We start from the raw sequence: 17,993 nt of genomic DNA on the forward strand, positions 1-17,993 counted from the left end.
TTGACAGGTAACTGAAATCTAGACTTAACCCGCGCACCGAGACTTAATCTGCGCCAACTTCGCACCGACGGGGGGGCGGATGACCGCCCCCCCCCCCTGAGATCTCAAGAACGAAGCAAGATAGCGACAAGCGGTAAACGGCATCGGATATGCACGGTCAAGATCTACAATTTTTACAAAGGTCATTTTCAGGTCAGGTCAAAGATGACGTCACAGGGGTCGAAAAAGTCAAAATGGCGGCGTTAGATATGGAGAGTTTTTCTCGAATAACTTTCGAATTAGTCAAGATAGGAACAAACTAAGGGCATCATCGTAATCCTCTCGTCAATCCGCATCGAATGATATATGTTGACCTCGAAAGGTCAAGGTCAAAGGTTGACCTCAGGTCACGTGACCTCGAGGTCATCATGTATATCATTCGATGCGTCTTGACGAGCTGAACACAATGAGACCATCCACGCGTCTGTATCTTGTTCCTGTACGGAGTTATTGGCCAAAAACCTTTGGTGACCTTTGATGACGTCACATGACCTCACAGCTGCCCAACAGCAAAACAGACCTCAAGGTAGTGAAGGTTGATCGTATATAAAGTCATGTATGGTATATGGGGCCATTCCGACCCGTTTTAGTGGTAAAAACAGGGAGTTGATTTTTCCCCCATTGACTTATAATGGGGAGGTCGCGAAATTGACCTGACCTTAGGTCGCCGATATCAAAATTCTGAGATATACAAATTGTAGCTACTAATGACCTAATAACATCCTGCGACTTTCAAAGGCCTCCGACATCTACTGTAGCTCTGGCACGGTGACAAAGTTGCAAAAAAGTGACTTGAGGTTGGGTCATTCAATGTGACCTGGTGACCTGACCTTGAAAGGTAGGAGGCTCAATCTTGCACACCATGTGTAAAATTGATGAGGGAATAGTCATACCAAATTTTCCCGCTATTCGCGAAAAACCTCAGGGGGGCGGATATCCGCCCCCCCCCCCCCCGTCGGTGCGCGGGTTAAGCTTATTTAGAACAGCTTTAGCTAGGTAACTTTGAATCACAGTGTGACAGTTCTACGGGTTTGTCGCTATCTAAGGATAATTCTGGATCTAAATATGATACCTCTATCAGCGAGCGACCATGACCGTTAGATGATGTTGGATAAGAATGGTGAACCACTTCACTATCAGGACAGGTTCAAACCCGACACGGGACCGTCCATGAACCACCGCACATCCTTACAGGACTAGAAACAGGGTCACTGACATTCCCGACCCTGATCCACTGACCAGGAACGAGGACAGGCCATCGCCCGTCGCCCGTCGTCCGTCGTCCGTCGTCCGTTCGTCCGGGCTCGTCAGCCCAATGACCGGCTCGGGATCATCCGGCGCCGGCGCTGTGACCGTTTTCACGCAGTTCCCTATACTCCCGACGCGGCTCAGAAGGCCGGCGAAAGTGCGGCATCGTGACAGCTGGCTACGATCGACTGGCTGCATGTGCTTCGAGCCGTGAGCTGAGAGCCATGAGCCGAGAGCTGAGTGCCGGTGAACCGTGTCCGAACTGACGACAACAAGTGACGTAGACCAACGGTTCGTCAATTTCCTCAACTATCCGTCCGTCCGTCCGCGCCCGCACCCTGCCTTGCCGGTCGTGGTGAGCTACCTACTGGTTCATCACTTTCAGTGACAAGTGTCTACGCACCATCGCTCCCAGATAGCACAGCAGATGTTACTGCTTTTCTGTGAATGGGTCAAGATCTCCACGCCGAAGAACTCTCCAAACTTTGATACGATCTATCTGCCGATCAATCGTCAGCCGTTTAGAGGAACTCTCTCGACACCAGTTACACGCTTCACGTTTCAAGCTAGCCGCTCACGTCTAACAATAACCGGCACGCTCTGGGTCTCCTTTTATCGGTAGGATTTCATGCGAACGCACATTAACCCGGCTGGGCCCGGGGGGTAATCCCAACCACCGCAGCCCGGGGGAGGCGTTTTTCGCCCCCCCCCCCCCTCCCTGTCTAACTACGTAAATAAGGGAGCTACGGAAACAAAAGCGATACCAAACGAAAGGTCCTTACGAGACAATTCTGAAACACCTAACATTTTTGACTTCAGGCCAATTTTCGAGGTCAGAGGTCAAGGTCAAAGGCAAAAACCCGGCACATGTGTAGTGATCTCAAAGTAAGCGTTCTAGAGGACGGCAGGATGCATAAAACCGGCAAAATTGGGTGTCAACGAAAGAAGAGAATCTGAGGATTCCGAAAATGTAATGAAGGATTAGAGGAAAATAGATGCCAGATTCGTGATCAGCGGGCACAAATCCATCATAAACGACATTTCATGTGTCAATTAAGGGTCATTCGAGGTCACATGAGGTGAACATAAAGCTTGACCTTTTCCAAACAAAATATGTATCATTCGACGCGGCTTGACAAGGCGAATGCGATGGTACCACTGCCTTAGCTCTAGGGTCATTTTTGTCGAAGTTATTTGCGAAAAACTAAAACCACATTTCGAGGTCATTGACCTGACCTCTGACCTCAGGCCACCAATTTTTTTTATTCTTCACTAGGTCAAACTCTATACAACCGTGCTCGTAATTTGTCTTGATCTCTAAAACTCTATTTTAGCAGCCATTTGAAGTTCGCGTCTGTGACGCCAAAGTTTGCCGTGCAGGGGTCTATAAAAAAAATCGACCCTGTGACGTCATCAAGGGGACTAGGTCCAAATTTTTTACTTGAGAAAATGTCAAATTGATGGGAGAAAAGGTACTAAAAGTTTCGCTTCCCTATCCCTAAGCGTTCGGGAGCTATCGCAAATATTCGCCAGGGGGAAACGCCCCCCCCCCCCGGCCCCGCGAGGGATAAATTCGGTTCAGTTCAGTTCACTTTATTTAAGTAACAGAAATAAAGCAATTAATATACAATTCATTGATTGTATTTTGCGATTCGACTCGTCTAACGAATCGGATTCGACTCATATCTACTTTTTATTTAGGTAGGTATTGTGTTCTGTTGGAGTAAGTTGAACAGTGACATTTGGTGAATCAAAGCTGTCGGCAACTAATGCTGTTTAGACATTCATTATCAATCTACCTATGTATTGTGTAATGTGTATGTAGGACACTTCAATCTTGTCAGTTGTCACTTTTGGGAGTCATCTCCCGTCAGAACAACTGATAAGTCGGTTGTCACCTACCCGTTACAAATATAATCCACAGAAGCATGCCGCGCTTGAGTAGCACGCTACACTAACGACAGTGAACACTGGAGCCGGATGATTGAGCACAAGCTATACTATACTCGCTGGCCGCACAGCGTAGCGGGCTTGCCTCAGCAACACTACCGCACGATTTTCGCGCAATGTGTTACCAAACATCACGCTGACGTGGCTCGTGATCGGGTCATAGTCGTGAGGCTGCCGACCCGCCGGGAACAGTCAGTGATCCGCTACAACCGACACTAGAAGGTCGGCCACCCCTGCCGAGTCGCTCATGACGGCGGGTCGGCCACCCCTGGACGCACCGGTGCGGTCACCTGTGTCCTGTCGGCAGCGGCAGTGGAGAGGCGCCAGTGTGCCGTCGGTGCCGGTGAGAAGCGCGTGCTGCCGCGGCCGGCGCCGCTGCCGGACCGCCTGACGGGCCGACCCGACACTCCCGTGGATCATGTCTCAGCTAATGAGGTGAGTGTTCCCGCGATGGCGCTGGGGCGTCGGCCTCGGGAACATTGCTGCTAAAATATGGGTACATTTAACATTAGGACCCACATTTTCCACGACCAATTATTTACCCACACATTTAGGAGCCATCAGAATGCATTAGTGTTGTTGTCTGTCTGGAGATGCGCTGGAATCTAACCAAATTGACCACGAAAATGGCAAACCAGGTCAACGGCCTCCCTGCAAAACATCTGCTCACTTAATCCCATAAAGTTCGTATCTAGAGTAGGACATTTCTTCTGTTGCCAGCACAAAACGTTACCCATCATGCGATCTGGGTCTTGGAAGTGTCTCTTCTGCCGTTAGAAGAGCGCGCGGCGTTCTCTCCCTCCTCCCCAGCTATCCCCTGAATGTGTGATCGTGGTGATATGGGACAGGGTTGTGTCACTCGTCAGGTCAAGGTCATCAAGATTCTTGGATTGTACCATTGTGCATTATGTGTAGTGTCACCCTCTTGAAACAAGCGAAAACTTTTCAGGCACGAGATTGTTTCTAAATAAGTCTTGTCAGTGATTTTTGAACGAATCTCATTACGTGTGGGAATATTACCAGAAAAGTTGTGCGCCAATGAAACGATGCAGCGCAGCATAAGAGACATGGGATACGCTGCACATAGTCAGCGGTCTGAGAATGATCATTAAGGATAATTATATTAACATGCGTAGAATAATGCAGCTTTCACTCTAATATAATTACATGATTCGGAGATTTCCGTGAAGAAACCGTGCCGTTCCGTTCGGACACGAATGGGTGACGCCGTGGGTAGGTGACGAGCCGCTCAGTCGGACGCCGCGGGTCGGTGACGAGCAGCTCAGTCGGACGCCGAACCCCAGAGCAGGAATGTGTGTTTTCGGGTTTCACCTCAGTCAGAAATTGATGGCGTGCTCAGTGCTCTGACTGATTGATGTGGGAATAGTCAATGGCCTTGCTTTATCTTTCGAAGGCGTTTTTTAGTGAAGCCCTTTACAACAGCTATGTCAATCCTCTTTTATTGAAGCGATACTTACAGTGACCTCTCGTATGAAAATCAATTCCACTGCTTCTCATTGTTCCTATTTAATACTTTATTACGATCTACTCATTTGGCAGCATAACTCATATAAAAATACAGATTATCCCCCATGCAAATGCCTAGAGGATTTACGTTTATTAACCCGCGCCCTGCTGGGGGGTGTTTGAACACCCCGCTGTGGTTTTTCGCGAATATCTCAAAAACGGCATACATCAATTCTACACATGTGAAAATTTCAGACCAAGGTCATTTAAGGTCAGGTCACCAGGTCACTTGAAGTGAACTCACCTCATACAAAGTTTCAATATCTGCCATAGCAACACGATTGACCGATCGCTTTGAAAGTTTCAGCGATTGCTAAGAGCAATAACATGTACAAAATGTATATCTCAGAATTTTGATATCGATGAACTAAGGTTAGGTCAATTTTGCGACCTCCCCATTATAAGTCAATGGGAGAAAATTGAAATGCGCCTCTCTTGGACGAAAGACATTATAAACACTCCCAAACAAAAAAGTGCAAAGAATGAGCATAAGGTTATTTATGCATACTTTTTACATATAAAACTGTTCTATTTTGATCAAAGAGGAATCAAAAGTCGTATTCAAGGCTGAAGATCAAATGCTCTCAACAGCAGTCCCAATTATCTGGCAGCCCGAATCGCGTTCGCGTTGCGCCGTGATTTGGCCGCAATGACGCCGATTTGGAATGACCTGGCTCGGTTGCCCAACTCAGCGACGGTGACCGTATTAGAGGCATGGTATTTCGATATAGCGACCCAAAGCGGTGCGTGACATGCTTGAAGCCAGGTCTTTTTATGGCGCAACGGCCGTACCAGTGAGAGGTGCGCTCCATCTGTCCCGCTCCCACCGATACCGTCCCTCCTCTCTACCATTTTCTGCCGTTTTCTACCGTCATCGCACACCTGACAGAACACTCTGACGCAATTGAAAAATGATCGAAATGGTGTCATTTTAAGCGCTGTGTCATCTTTCTTCTGGCGACACGTTCTTTCAATTTGTACCAATAAAGTGGTCAGTAAACTGCATCCAGTAGCCTTTTAGTGCTCCGCTGGACCAGAGCGCATAGCGGTGCTAGAAGAGCCTCATGAGCACAGCCAACAGCGCTGGGATTTCTGCAGTGCTCCGCCTGCATACCGGAGTTGGAATAGTTGCCGATCCACACCCGGAGCGGCGCCGTGTCCGGCTGTTGCACGGTGCCACCTGGATTTCCAGTCGGCAGACTCAGTCGGTCAGGCCGCCCGGCAGACCAGAGAGACTGCCAGTCACCCTGAGCTGGTGCTCTTCACCAGCAGCCGGCCGCGATCCAGGCCAGGCGCCCGTGAATCCAGCATAACGGATTGGGTGCCTGGCTCGGGAGGGGTTAGGGGGAGTTTAGGATGCTGGAGACTGATGAACAGGGAACACCAGTTATGTTTACGGACAGTGCAACAAGAGTAGGGACTTTATGTCCTCTGCTATACAAATTCATTAAGAAAGGATTGTTCACCTAAAGCGCCTCTCCCCTATCGATTTGATTCTTCGGTGACTGCCCCCACTTTCAACGCTCGAGGGAAGCACTTATCTGCTTCTTCCTACTCAGTATGCAATATGCATTCGTGTTAGTCGACAAACTCAACGGGTCTGTATGCTTGTTTTGTTTCTAATGAACAGATAAGGATCACACGGGCTGCCTTCATCTTTTTCATCCGTAGTTAACCGTCCAACCGTAGACCCGCAATCCGTAGGACTGTTGTGTGGATGTTTTACCTCGCTTTTCGCTCGATTGTCACGTTTTTTTTTTTTGTACATTTACGAGATAACAACAAACCTCGAGCAACTGAGAAAATTCTGTCGAGTTTCTATTATCGCTTGAAATCAAAAGAACTATAATTAAATAGCAGTTTCATGCCAGTTTTTTTAGGCGATTATAATCGCAAACGTCTTTTTTGTACGACTTGCCTCGGGGTACGAAGGAATCACCCCATCTTTCTTTCATTTGGTATTCCATTTCATATGCAGATTTCACGTGGAATTAGCATCTGACTGTTTTGGTTTCGGCCGGTTATTTCCTGAGAAGCCAGGGATTTCCTATCCCAGCTTCCCTGCAGATGTCAAACACTGCTGTCGGATGTCAGACGGCATGTGAGAGAGCCGCAGTGATCTGCCGCGCTCAGGCAGGGTTAGTGGGCCGGCGGCTGTCCTCTGTCCCCAGTGCAGTGTAAGTCCTGTATAGACGGCGGTCTGTGGTTTGTCCGACACGGGCTATGCTCGGAAAATCTGGCGCACGTCGGACATTTCGCTGGCTGTCTTTCCTGACCTGTCCTCGTGAGTCATGAACTGTTGCCGACTATCACCTTTCCAATCTGCTGGCCTCTCCGTCCGACTTGCTTTTCCGTCAAATCACAATCAGCTATTTCCACCCTCTCTGTGGCTCTCTGTCTGATCTTCTGTCCCGTCCGCGCTCATGTCCTGTCCTGTCCTGTCCTGTTCGCCCTTCCCGGGTACACCAGTCTGAGCGCGTGCACCCATACCTCGGGCCTGCACCATCACACCACCAGCGGCACCAATGGCCTGCGGAGGGCACCAATGGCCTGCGAACGCCAGTGTAAACAGTCGGGACACGGCAGGGTCGAGCGCGCGCTGGTGTCGCCGGCGGCAGAGCGCTCTCTGTGTCTGCCGCGCAGCCGTCGACCGGAGAGCATCGGACAGAGGACCCACCAACGGCGGGCCCCACATGAGGGTAAGGCGGGGATACCGTATTTAAAACATCGAACTTTAGCAGTTTGCAAGATAATAGGCAGACTATAGGCCTCTGTTGGTTTGTGACTGTAATCGACTCCTTTAGAACCAAAGCTTCGCTGCCCAACTTTCATGATTCATTCACAATGGACGACACAGAACGGAAAAGGAATTAAAGTTGTGCTGATAAAAATGGAAATATTTTTGTTCTATAAGATAAAACTTTCGCTCACTTCAAACTGTTGTCACGAGAAATGTCATTTCCCTATGACAAAATATGAAACATCTTTGAATAACCTTGGAACAGCGAATCCAGGCGCATCATCGTTCGTCCTACTGTGCTACGGGCCACGAGCGCTGACGCTCCATCCTACACTGCCCTTTTGGGGGCTTTCTGCAGCACATTGTAATACAGAGGTACTACGTGACTCACAAATAAAATGTAGTATAGCATTCAAGTTAGTATGTCCAGCCTGCGCCGTTGTTTTGATGAATATCTAAAGAGTCGGACAAAGGTGCAATATCGAGGCCAATGTCAATGTCAGTTCACTGATCGCATGATCAAATAACGCATGTGAAATTAATAGCATGGAAATTGTGCATTAAATGCTACTTAGATGTTTTATTCATTAGGTTCTGGTAATGAGAGGGTTTTGTTTATCACCTATTAATGATTTAATGAAACCCTTCCAGAATAAGGTCAATGATTGTTTTGTTTAAATTTGCAGACCTAAACGTTTATTCAGCGTTAGCGTCAACTTCTTTCAACTTTATTTCAACTTTAGGCAATGCCAATATGCCAAGGCTGCATTTATCCTAGTTCCTACTCGACCTTGTAAGGCCAAAAGGTAAGCGTGAGGTTAATAACTATAAATGGTTTAGCACGTATAATGAAACAATGTATCTGAATAGTGACGGTGTTCCCGCTCTCCACCACACCGTCCGTCCCCAGCCGTACGCCGCTCCGTCCGTCCGTCCCCAGCCAGCCGACTGCCTTGGAAGGTCGTCTGCCGGCGGCGGAGCGAACTGGCACAGCGGGACAGCGGCCATGACCGGTCCGAAACCCGACCTCCTTCTTCCCTCTCTCCTGCCTTCCTCTCCTCTCCTCTCCCCTCCACACGGACCCAAAGAAAGGACTTGGACCATACAAGGTCCGGAGCGGATGCCATAAAATGGTCCCGGGGAACATTTGGCTTCGGCCAAAGAAAACTGTAGATAGTCAGCGGGGTCAATTTTTCGTAAAATATGGTGCAGTTTCGAAGGACGTTGGCTGTTATTTTCATGGTGAGCTGTCGTCCTCCTGATTTATAAACTGGTTCGAGCCTCCTGGGACGGCGGCCGTTTCGCCTGTCGGTGCCAGTAACTGGAGCGGCGCCCGGTGAAAGTGCCGTCAGCCGGTGTCTTCGACTGATGGCGGCCTGTAGGTCTGTTCGGCCGCGCGTGTGTACGGCTGCGTGCGTGAGCAGCGATCCGCTCACGCAGGGAGACGGAGCCGGCCGGCACGTGCCGGCCCGGCCGGTAACGGCGGCGGGCCGGCGAGACGGAGATCCAGTTCCCATGTGCCGCTGCCGCTACCCGCCGCCGGCTGCCGCGGTTCACTGGCCCGGTGAAACTGGCAGACAGACCCGGCGCACGGTGGGCAGGCTGACCATCATAGACGGAAAAAAATTCCGGGAATGTCAATTAACTGACCGAAACGAAGGCCTGAATGACCTGGATCTCGAAGATCCTGAGCAGAAGCTTGCTCAAAGTCATTGTGAAGGTTATGAGTTCTTTGAGGTCACATAAAGAGTGTCATCTGAGGGCATTTGCAAGCTTCTCATCAAGCGATGTAAATACTAACGATAGCATTTTAAAGAATTTTCTGTAAAGGCCATAATCAGCGGGCCTCTTGACGGCTCAGTCGCACACCAATGCCCAAAACTACTCGGGAAGGACCCGGCCGCCACGCACATCCGAAGCGCAAGTTGACAAACATCGAGTTAACATCCAAAAGTGTCGCAGAAAGTAAGTGCGCAAATCGTTCATTACGGAACGAGCAAAGCGGGCGTAGTCTTTACCATATAACGGAAAAATCTCAGTATGAGCGGCCCGGCCCGGCCTGTAACGCTTTTGCGAGGCTTATATCTCAGCAACCACTTAATCGATTTACATGCGGTAATTTTTGTAGGGTAGCTTCATTCCTTCTACCAAGTATTGGACTACTCCCGATGCATGTGGGTGACGCCTTATGCACGTGCCACGTGCAAAACGAAGAGGTGTCAGTTTTGTAACAATTACAACATGCCGGTAACTACTGGGCCAATTGCGCTGAACGTTGGCATGTAGGTAGGCACCCACTAGGCATTGCATATCCATATGCCACAGTTGGGGTGCTGCTGCACGTGTGCACGTGCAGGGGTCGATTCCATATCTCGAGAACGGCTGAACCGATTGCGCTGAAATTTGGTACATGGTTAGGGACCGGTTAGTAGTGTGCCGTGCAAAAGTCAGTTAGGACCCATTTTGCACGTGCGCACGTGCAGGGTGCCACTTCCAGGTCTCGAGAACGGCTAGGCCGATTGCGCTCATATTTGGCAACTTTGCTAGAGACCGGTTAGAAAGGTGCCGTGCACAAGTCAGTTGTAGGTACCCCCTCACAATTTCGCACGTGCAAGGCTCACCCTCTCGCTCGCTCCGTTTGTCGCCCTATAAGGCGTTATACTGGTAGTTCATGGTAATTATCAAGCAACTCAAATGACAAATATCATTGCGTGGGTGAAAACAGAAGATTTAGGTCTCCCTTGGGTACCTCACACAGAAGGATTCCAAGCACGCTGAATCACGCCTGTTTACGACGAACGTTAGCATTAGTTTTATCAACAACCAGCTCCCAGTCTGCCAATTCGCGATAAACCGACCACCAGCGAGGCCACCGGAACGTTCTGATCAGACAGTCCCCGGTAACAGGGCAGGCCTCTCGACCTCAGAGAGAGGTCACCACGAGGAACCGGGCCGGGCGGCGCCATTCAGCGGGTATATCACGCCACAGAGCCGAGAGGGCGTTACACCACCCGCCAATAACGACAAGGTCAAATCAATCGCCACTGGAGGGCGACGTAAACAGATCCACAGCAGCTGGAGGCAGTGTGGTATGTGTGCCGTGCAACGTCAGTGCTGAGGAATCTCTGCGACGCAGGTGGTGTGTGAATAAAGCCCTTGTTATTTGTTAATTATTTGTAGGTAGGTAGGGGGAGAACGGGGTTAATTGTAACATTTTTTGCATTTTATCATCTGGTGCAAACACGTTTGCAGTTATAAAACTTTTTCTTTTATTTTCAGAAACTATGATGTTTTGTCTTTAAAATGCTGTTAAACATTTCCGAAATAACTTATTTTTTGGGTCAAAATTGTTGTCCGAAAAAGTCAATTCATCTGTTACAATTCACCCCAGATACGGGGTCAAAAGTAACACCACCCGGGGACAATTGTAACATGCTAATTTACAGGCTACAGCAACACAATTTTTCCCAAAACTTTGATTTAACAAAAGTATTGAACACTTGTTCATCTTCCCACACTTGTTAGAGACGGTTCTTCTCAGGAAAAAAGGCTTAAAACCTCGCACTTATACAGGGGTTGGATGGACCTCCTCTCCCTCGGTTTTTCGCAAATAAGGCTGGAGACTTCCAGTTTGCGGTTAACTCGCGTTTATTTTGGTGGCTAACTTCCTTACACGCGTGTAGCTGCCCACCAACTTTTACCCGGGGACCTCCATCCGCGGTTAACTGGTGGGTAGCTACACGCGTGTAAGTATTTAAATGCCGACTTACACGCCAGTTTAACCCGCGCCCCGTTGGGCTCTGCCGAGCAACGCGCCCGGTTGGGGGGGGGCCATTTTGGCCCCCCCCCCCTAAGATCTCGAGAACCACGCAACATAGCGACAAGCGGTAAACGGCGTTGGATAGCCCCAACGGGGAACTACCTTGTGACCCAATTTTATTGACCTAGGTCAAACCGATGACGTCACAGGTCAGGTCAAAGGTCCAATTTTCACCGTTTACAGGCACTTCAAGAAATGCGTTGTAAAATCGAGTAAAATGCATTTCATTGAAAATCATCGATGGGGAAATGTTCTTCAAACACATATTTTGCTATTTGAGGTCACTGATACCAGGTCAGGTCACAGAGGTCAGGTCACGGGGGGGTCACAATATGAAAGTGTCGTGTGATACATGTTTTATGGTCCATTTTACATGAAAAATGCGATTATATGGGTCAGGCAGCCTTTGGGGCCAGCTTAGATCACGTTTTGGTCAAGGTCAGGTCAAGGTCAGGTCAAGGTCAGGTCAAATTAGGTCAAATTTCAAAGTTAATATTTTTGCATAAAATGGGTATCGAATCGATGCAGCTCGTCACGGGGAGTTCAATGGTGGTCTTTGTTTTGCCGTAAGTGGTCTAGAATTGCTAAAAATTGAGTTCAAAAATTTGACGTCATCATTTTTGAACAGTTTTTTCGCTATAACTTGGCCAAAAAACGAGATATCATTCTGAAATTTGGTATGTATATAGAAGAGCGCTGGCACTATCACATATATTCCGGTTTTTTCGAAATTCGGAAAATTTTTGGATTTTTTCAAAGTTTTTCTAAAAAAATCAATTTTTTGAATTTTTTTTGGTCAAAAACCAAAAATTTTGAAAATCCGAGATAGCAGTTTTGCAGCGCCGCTTTTTGTCTACTAGACCATATAAAGAACTTTGAAATTGCTTGATAACTGTAGATTTGGTGAGCGTTTCAAGATTGCATGTTTTTTGCCCATTTTTGCTCGAACATGACCTCAGTTTGACCTCAATAACTCCTGACCTAAGGTGACCTAAGACTTGAAATTTGGTGTGAAGGTGTCAAATTGATGCCCGGGAAGGTACTGAAAATTTGGCGGCGCTGCGCGCCGCCGTTTTCTTGCTATTCAGGAAAAACCACAGGGGGGGCCAAAATGCCCCCCCCCCCAACGGGGCGAGGGTTAAAGGGCTTCCCGATCAGCTGATCGGGATGCGGCGATCAGCTGGTCCAATGAACAAGTGCGTAATTCCGTTATTTATGGGACCGGTGGCCCCCAATCAGCGTTTTTACACATGCAATGAGTACAGCCGTAACAATGGGATGTGGTGATGCATTAACCTAACCAGAACAGCGTTTGAAGCCGTGCCAATCAGCATCAATAATGCTAATCGCCTTGTGTTATTTCACTCTGTATGGCCGACCGCCAGTCTACTGCATGATCTTGCAATAGCCGTATCTCATATTACTCGTCTGCCCTCGTCGGTTCGTCTCCGTCACCCCCCGTCCTCACCCCCGCCCCGTCACTTCACCGGTGAGGCGTCGTCGGTGTCCAATTAAATGCCACACAAAGAACAATTATCACCGAGTGATCAGTTTAATATGTGCGTGTCGCGGGGGTGGCTGACGTTCCAACTGCGCAGGATCCGGTCCACCACCAGTGCCCATTTGCTGCCGTTTAAACCGCTAATGGTTCTTTTTGGCCGTCCTTTTCATATCTCTCCAGAGCTGTGTCAGCTGTTTCTAGTCCCATTTTTCTTCTGACCTTGCATTACAGGCCGTAACAATGTTCTTCCAAGACCGTTTTCGTTCTTCATTACTCCTTCCATCGTGTCGCTTATTTTCGATGACTTTTACTTCAGTTTTCATGACATCGGCTAACAAATGCATGTCATTACTACTGAAATTTCTGCTCCTCTTCTTCCTGTCCATGGTTGTTGACCGGACACTCGTATTGCTTCCACTGAGCTGGTCCTCGCCCCACTGACACGTAACGCGAAGGGCGACGACAGGGGCCCGACACTAGCCGGCTGGCTCGACGATCACATTATTTCGGATGCGATACGAATCCCATCTGACTATCCCGAAGATTACGAAATAGCAGCTGGTGGCAAGGAGATAGGCGCGATGGAAATAGACTAATCCCTCCGTATTTGAAAATTTGAGTCCTACATCCTCAATTCTGTCAACTCAAATATTGCTCTGATTACTCATGTATGACTTGTTGAAAACATCTGGATACTTGCAGTGATGAAATACGTAATTTGTAACCCCTCAACAAGCACAGAGGCCAGTTTAACCAACAGAAAAATAGCCACCTGGCGGAATTTTTTGCCTAAAGACCGTTTCACATACGGAGTGTAAACGCGATAAGCACGTAAGCGGATAGGGCTTTACCGCTCTCGATCCGTATGTGAATCAGCCTTTAGGCGAAAAATTCCGCCAGGCGGCTATTGCCTATTTTTCTGTTGGTAAAACTGGCCTCAGTACTATGAAAAGGTGACCTCAAATTCGTCTAATCTTAGCAGCCGAACGGCTAGGCCTAACTGGCTGAAAAAGCCAGAACTAGATTATTGCACTATTGTCTATCACTTGCACATAAAATTTGCACAGAAATAAACTTTTGAAACCCCCTAAGGACCAAAAAAAGCACCACCGAAAAGATACCCGCGAACTTAATACATGGGGTGGCTCGCGTGTAAGTTCGTTCGCTAACTTAGCAAACAAACTATTTACCCGCAGATGGAAGTCTCCGGGCAAAGTTACCCGCCGACTTAAACGCGAGATAAACGCCAACTTACCCGCAAACCACTTACACGCGACTTACCCGCGTGTGGAAGTCTCCAGCCTAAATCGCGTAAAAAGCTGCCGATTGCGACAAAACTTACAGCTCTCTTAATTCTAGCAATGTTTCATCTCCCTTGAAAATTTGACGACTTTGACATAATGGCCACTGACCTATAGCCTGTTATATTTGACCCCTGCAAAAATGTTACAATTGTCCCCGTCGCGCCTTGACATATTTTAGACGAAACTGGCGCATAAAGATGTTGCATGTACAGCATTTAATGCTTTCAATTTATGGACAACAAGCCTGGCAACGCTTACACAAAGTCTGAAGTCGATATCTTTTCAATGGCGGAAATGAGCTAATCAAATATAACGGTATAAAAATTTATAAAATGCACTCAAAAACACATTACTGTGCACAGCCATCGACATACCCGGCACTTTCGCTTCAAACTCCGTTGGGAAAGGCAGTATAGAATTACGCATTTTCGGTCTTAACATTAGCGCATTCTATTGGTAAGTTTATGAATTATTAACACTGTTACAATTGCCCCGTGTTACATTTGACCCCGCTCTCCCCTATTTATAACAAATTGTGGTTAAATCATTACGTCTTCTATCGTTGTCAAGCTAATAAAATGTTTACCGAAGATCTCTGCTGATCGGCTTTTTTACTGGTATCTTTGACTTTTTTACTGATATCGTCAACATAAAGCTAGCCACAGTAACAAAAAAAAAGTAGGCAAAATACGTTTTATTAGTTTGGTTAATTCATTTTTGACGGGTGGATTTGAATCAGCCAAAATAGTCCCAAACAAAGTTTCTTGCTAATGCCTACCGCATAACCAGGGAATTTCCAGCGCCCATAACTGTGCGATAAACTTAACCCGCGCGGGCTGGGGGGGGGGGTAAATTTTACCCCCCCCCCCTCGCGAATTTTTGCAGGCGCCAAACTTTCAGTACCTTTTCTTACATCAATTTGACACGTTCCCCGAAAATTTTAGCGAAATCCGTCGGAAATTTTTTTGAGAAATTGACGTTTTAGTGACGTCATGTTCGCCATTTTCGCCTCAAAAACGGCAAAATTTCAAACGCCGCTAACATCTTCATTTTTAAAGGAATCAAGACGTAACAAAAAAGGTTATACATCTTTTTACTTTGTCTATCAAATGGCTATCTCGGTTTTTGAAAATGTTGGATTTTGGCCCAAATTTTTTTTCTTCAAAAAACTGACTTTTTTGGGAAAATAGTTATAAAATCCAAAATTTTGAGTGTATCGAAAAAACCGGAATATATGTCAGAGAAGTGGTCTATGTGCACCTACATACCAATTTTTAGAAGAATCAGTTCAGAAATGTGGGAGTTATTCAAACTTTTATGACGTCACGACACACAAAAAATTTGAAAAAATGATTTTTTTGGAAGTTCTAGACCTCGTACGGAAACAAAAATAGCACCATTCGATTCGCCGTGAAAAACTGCATCAGATACACACCTTGTTAGGCCTTACCAACCAACTTCAAAATTTGACCTCACTTGACCTGACCTTGACCTGACCTCGACCTGAAATTCATCCAGAGGTGGTCCATATCACTTATTGAGTGTGCCTATTGAATTTTATGAGTAAAATGACCCATAAAACATGTGTCGCACGTGCCCTTTTCTATATTTTGTTTTTGGTGACCTGACCTGACCTGACCTTGACCTTGACCTCTGAATGATATTGCAGGCAACGAATATTGTCTTGGTAGCCTAAGAACACGTTTTGGGCAATCAGTCTCAGTCCATGACTCCATTCTTCGGCAACTACGGTGCAAGGCCGATACTGTAGAAACTTGCAATTTTTACCCTTGACCTGACCTTGACCTTGACCTCAAACTTTAAATTAAGTACATGTTTTTAGTTGTTCGTGATGAGATCTTTCGATTGGCGTTCGAATTTTCCAAATCGGACCATTAGTTCGGGAGATAACAGGGGGGGGGGGGTAAAATTTACCCCCCCCCCCCCCCAGCCCCGCGCGTTCGGCTGGAGACCCCAGCCCCGCGCGGGTTAAATGCTGAACGGTTAGCGTGTTCCCATAAGTTGGACAATGGACAGTTGCAACTGTCCATTGTCCGCATACTGAGGCGGTCACGGTATGTGATTTCGCCTCGGTATGTGATTTCGCCAGCCATTGATGTGACTACTGCCCATGATAACATGACGTCTCGCCTTAGGGAGCAAATATAGCGAGCCTTGAGGCAGTTCGAGCTGGGCTATGACACCTTACGATTAAAGTGAATCGTTATAGCGTACAAAATTATCTTATACAGTTATGTTATATCGCTGCTCAATGCTCATCTGATTCTGATCTCATGCATGTCAATGGTAGCATAACATTGAAAAAGGGAAGGAATTCGCACGAATGCAGTTTGATCAAAGTATTGCCGTTGAAGACCGCCGCATCTGCAGTCAATCTGACTTGTACGTACACTGTAGGGATTGCCACAAAAAAGCGTGCTCTGCAAGAAGCGCCATAAGAAAGGTGTGCAGTGCACAAGGGTGCACCATACCACTACATGCCATGTGGCCTTCATGAAGCGAATAATATGATGATGTGTTTGTGTGACTGTGACTGTGTGTATTTTTCAGGCGGTGCTGTCACCATTGCATTGGTGACTGTCGCCAGCATTGCAATGGTGGCGGCAGGCATTTCGAGTCTGCTGCTGGTGTAACTCTGTGTGACTGTGTGTTTGCAGGCGGTGCTGGCACCAATGGTGGCGGCAGGCATTTCCAGTCTGCTGCTGGTGTACGGCATCACCCTATTCACAATCACCCTGAGCAGAGGGCAGCTGTTCCTGAGGGCGGTGCCGCGCAGCATTCAGCTCGGCGACAACGAGACGACAGGTTAGTGCCGGGGAGACCAGGAGTCAGTGGGGAGGGGTAGAGGTCAGTGGAGGGTGCGCAGGTCGGTGGTGAGAGACATTAGGGTAGTGCCGGGGCACCAAAAGGACATAGGTCAGTGGCGGGACATCACAGAAGTCAATGGGGGGGGGGGGGGGGCATCAGTTGTAATTGAACTGCAGGTCGATGACTACCACACCATGGATAATGGATGGTCATAAAATCATAGATCACGGATATTGAGACCACAATCAGGTCAGTTACAGAAAAAAACACTGCCAGTGATGAGGCTAAAAGCCGATGCTGGAACCTCCGGTCGGCGACATCGATACCGCAGATCGGCGACTTCGAAAGTCGAGAGCACAAATTGATAGCAGCGCGAGCGGAACCACAGACCACACTCCACAGCACAGGCTGGGGAGCACGGGCACGACGCTTCCACTCGCCAGTTATGCATCAAGCTCCGAATGTCCCACAGAGTCTCCTGAAAGTAAAGGGTAATATGACTGCATGTATCTATTCCAGCCCTGATCAAGCAATGCTACGGCGTGTACGGCTGTTTCGCCATCACAAATGAATGGATCTCACTGTCGCGACCCATCAGTGTGCTACCCCAGTCTCCGAAGACGCTCAACGTCAAATTCTGTCTGTTCACGCCCGAGAACCCGACAGAATGTCAGGTGAGTTACTGCATCTCCTCACTGTAACTCCGTGTGAGGTACAGAGTGGTGAAACAAATAAGGCGTGAACGTTTCATATACGGAGATATATTTAAACTCCGTGCGCAGCTCTTGTTTCATTTGCTTGGTGCTTCGATATGTTGTGTTTCGAAAGATTCAATGATCTCTCTCTCTCTCTCTCTCTCTCTCTCTCTCTCTCTCCTCTCTCCTCTCTCTCTCTCTCCTCTCTCTCTCTCTCTCTCTCTCTCCTCTCTCTCTCTCTCTCTCTCTCCTCTCTCCTCTCTCTCTCTCTCTCTCTCTCCTCTCTCCTCTCCTCTCTCTCCTCTCTCTCTCTCTCTCCCTCTCTCTCTCTCTCTCTCCT

At 47.8% G+C, this 17,993-nt stretch overlaps 1 protein-coding gene across 1 annotated transcript; it reads left to right on the plus strand.

Annotated features, from left to right (window-relative positions):
• Positions 1-1,511: 1,511 nt before the first annotated feature.
• Positions 1,512-17,655, plus strand: LOC122377168 (the record flags this gene model as incomplete). The annotated part of the gene is made up of 4 exons (XM_043357125.1): positions 1,512-1,533; positions 3,545-3,672; positions 16,808-16,955; positions 17,478-17,655. Coding segments are annotated over exons 1-4 (476 nt in total), but the record flags the coding sequence as incomplete, so codon positions are not given.
• Positions 17,656-17,993: the final 338 nt, after the last annotated feature.

The sequence above is a fragment of the Amphibalanus amphitrite genome, unplaced genomic scaffold (assembly GCF_019059575.1).
Source record: "Amphibalanus amphitrite isolate SeventyFive unplaced genomic scaffold, NRLGWU_Aamphi_draft 002583F_arrow, whole genome shotgun sequence".
NCBI lineage: Eukaryota > Metazoa > Arthropoda > Thecostraca > Balanomorpha > Balanidae > Amphibalanus > Amphibalanus amphitrite.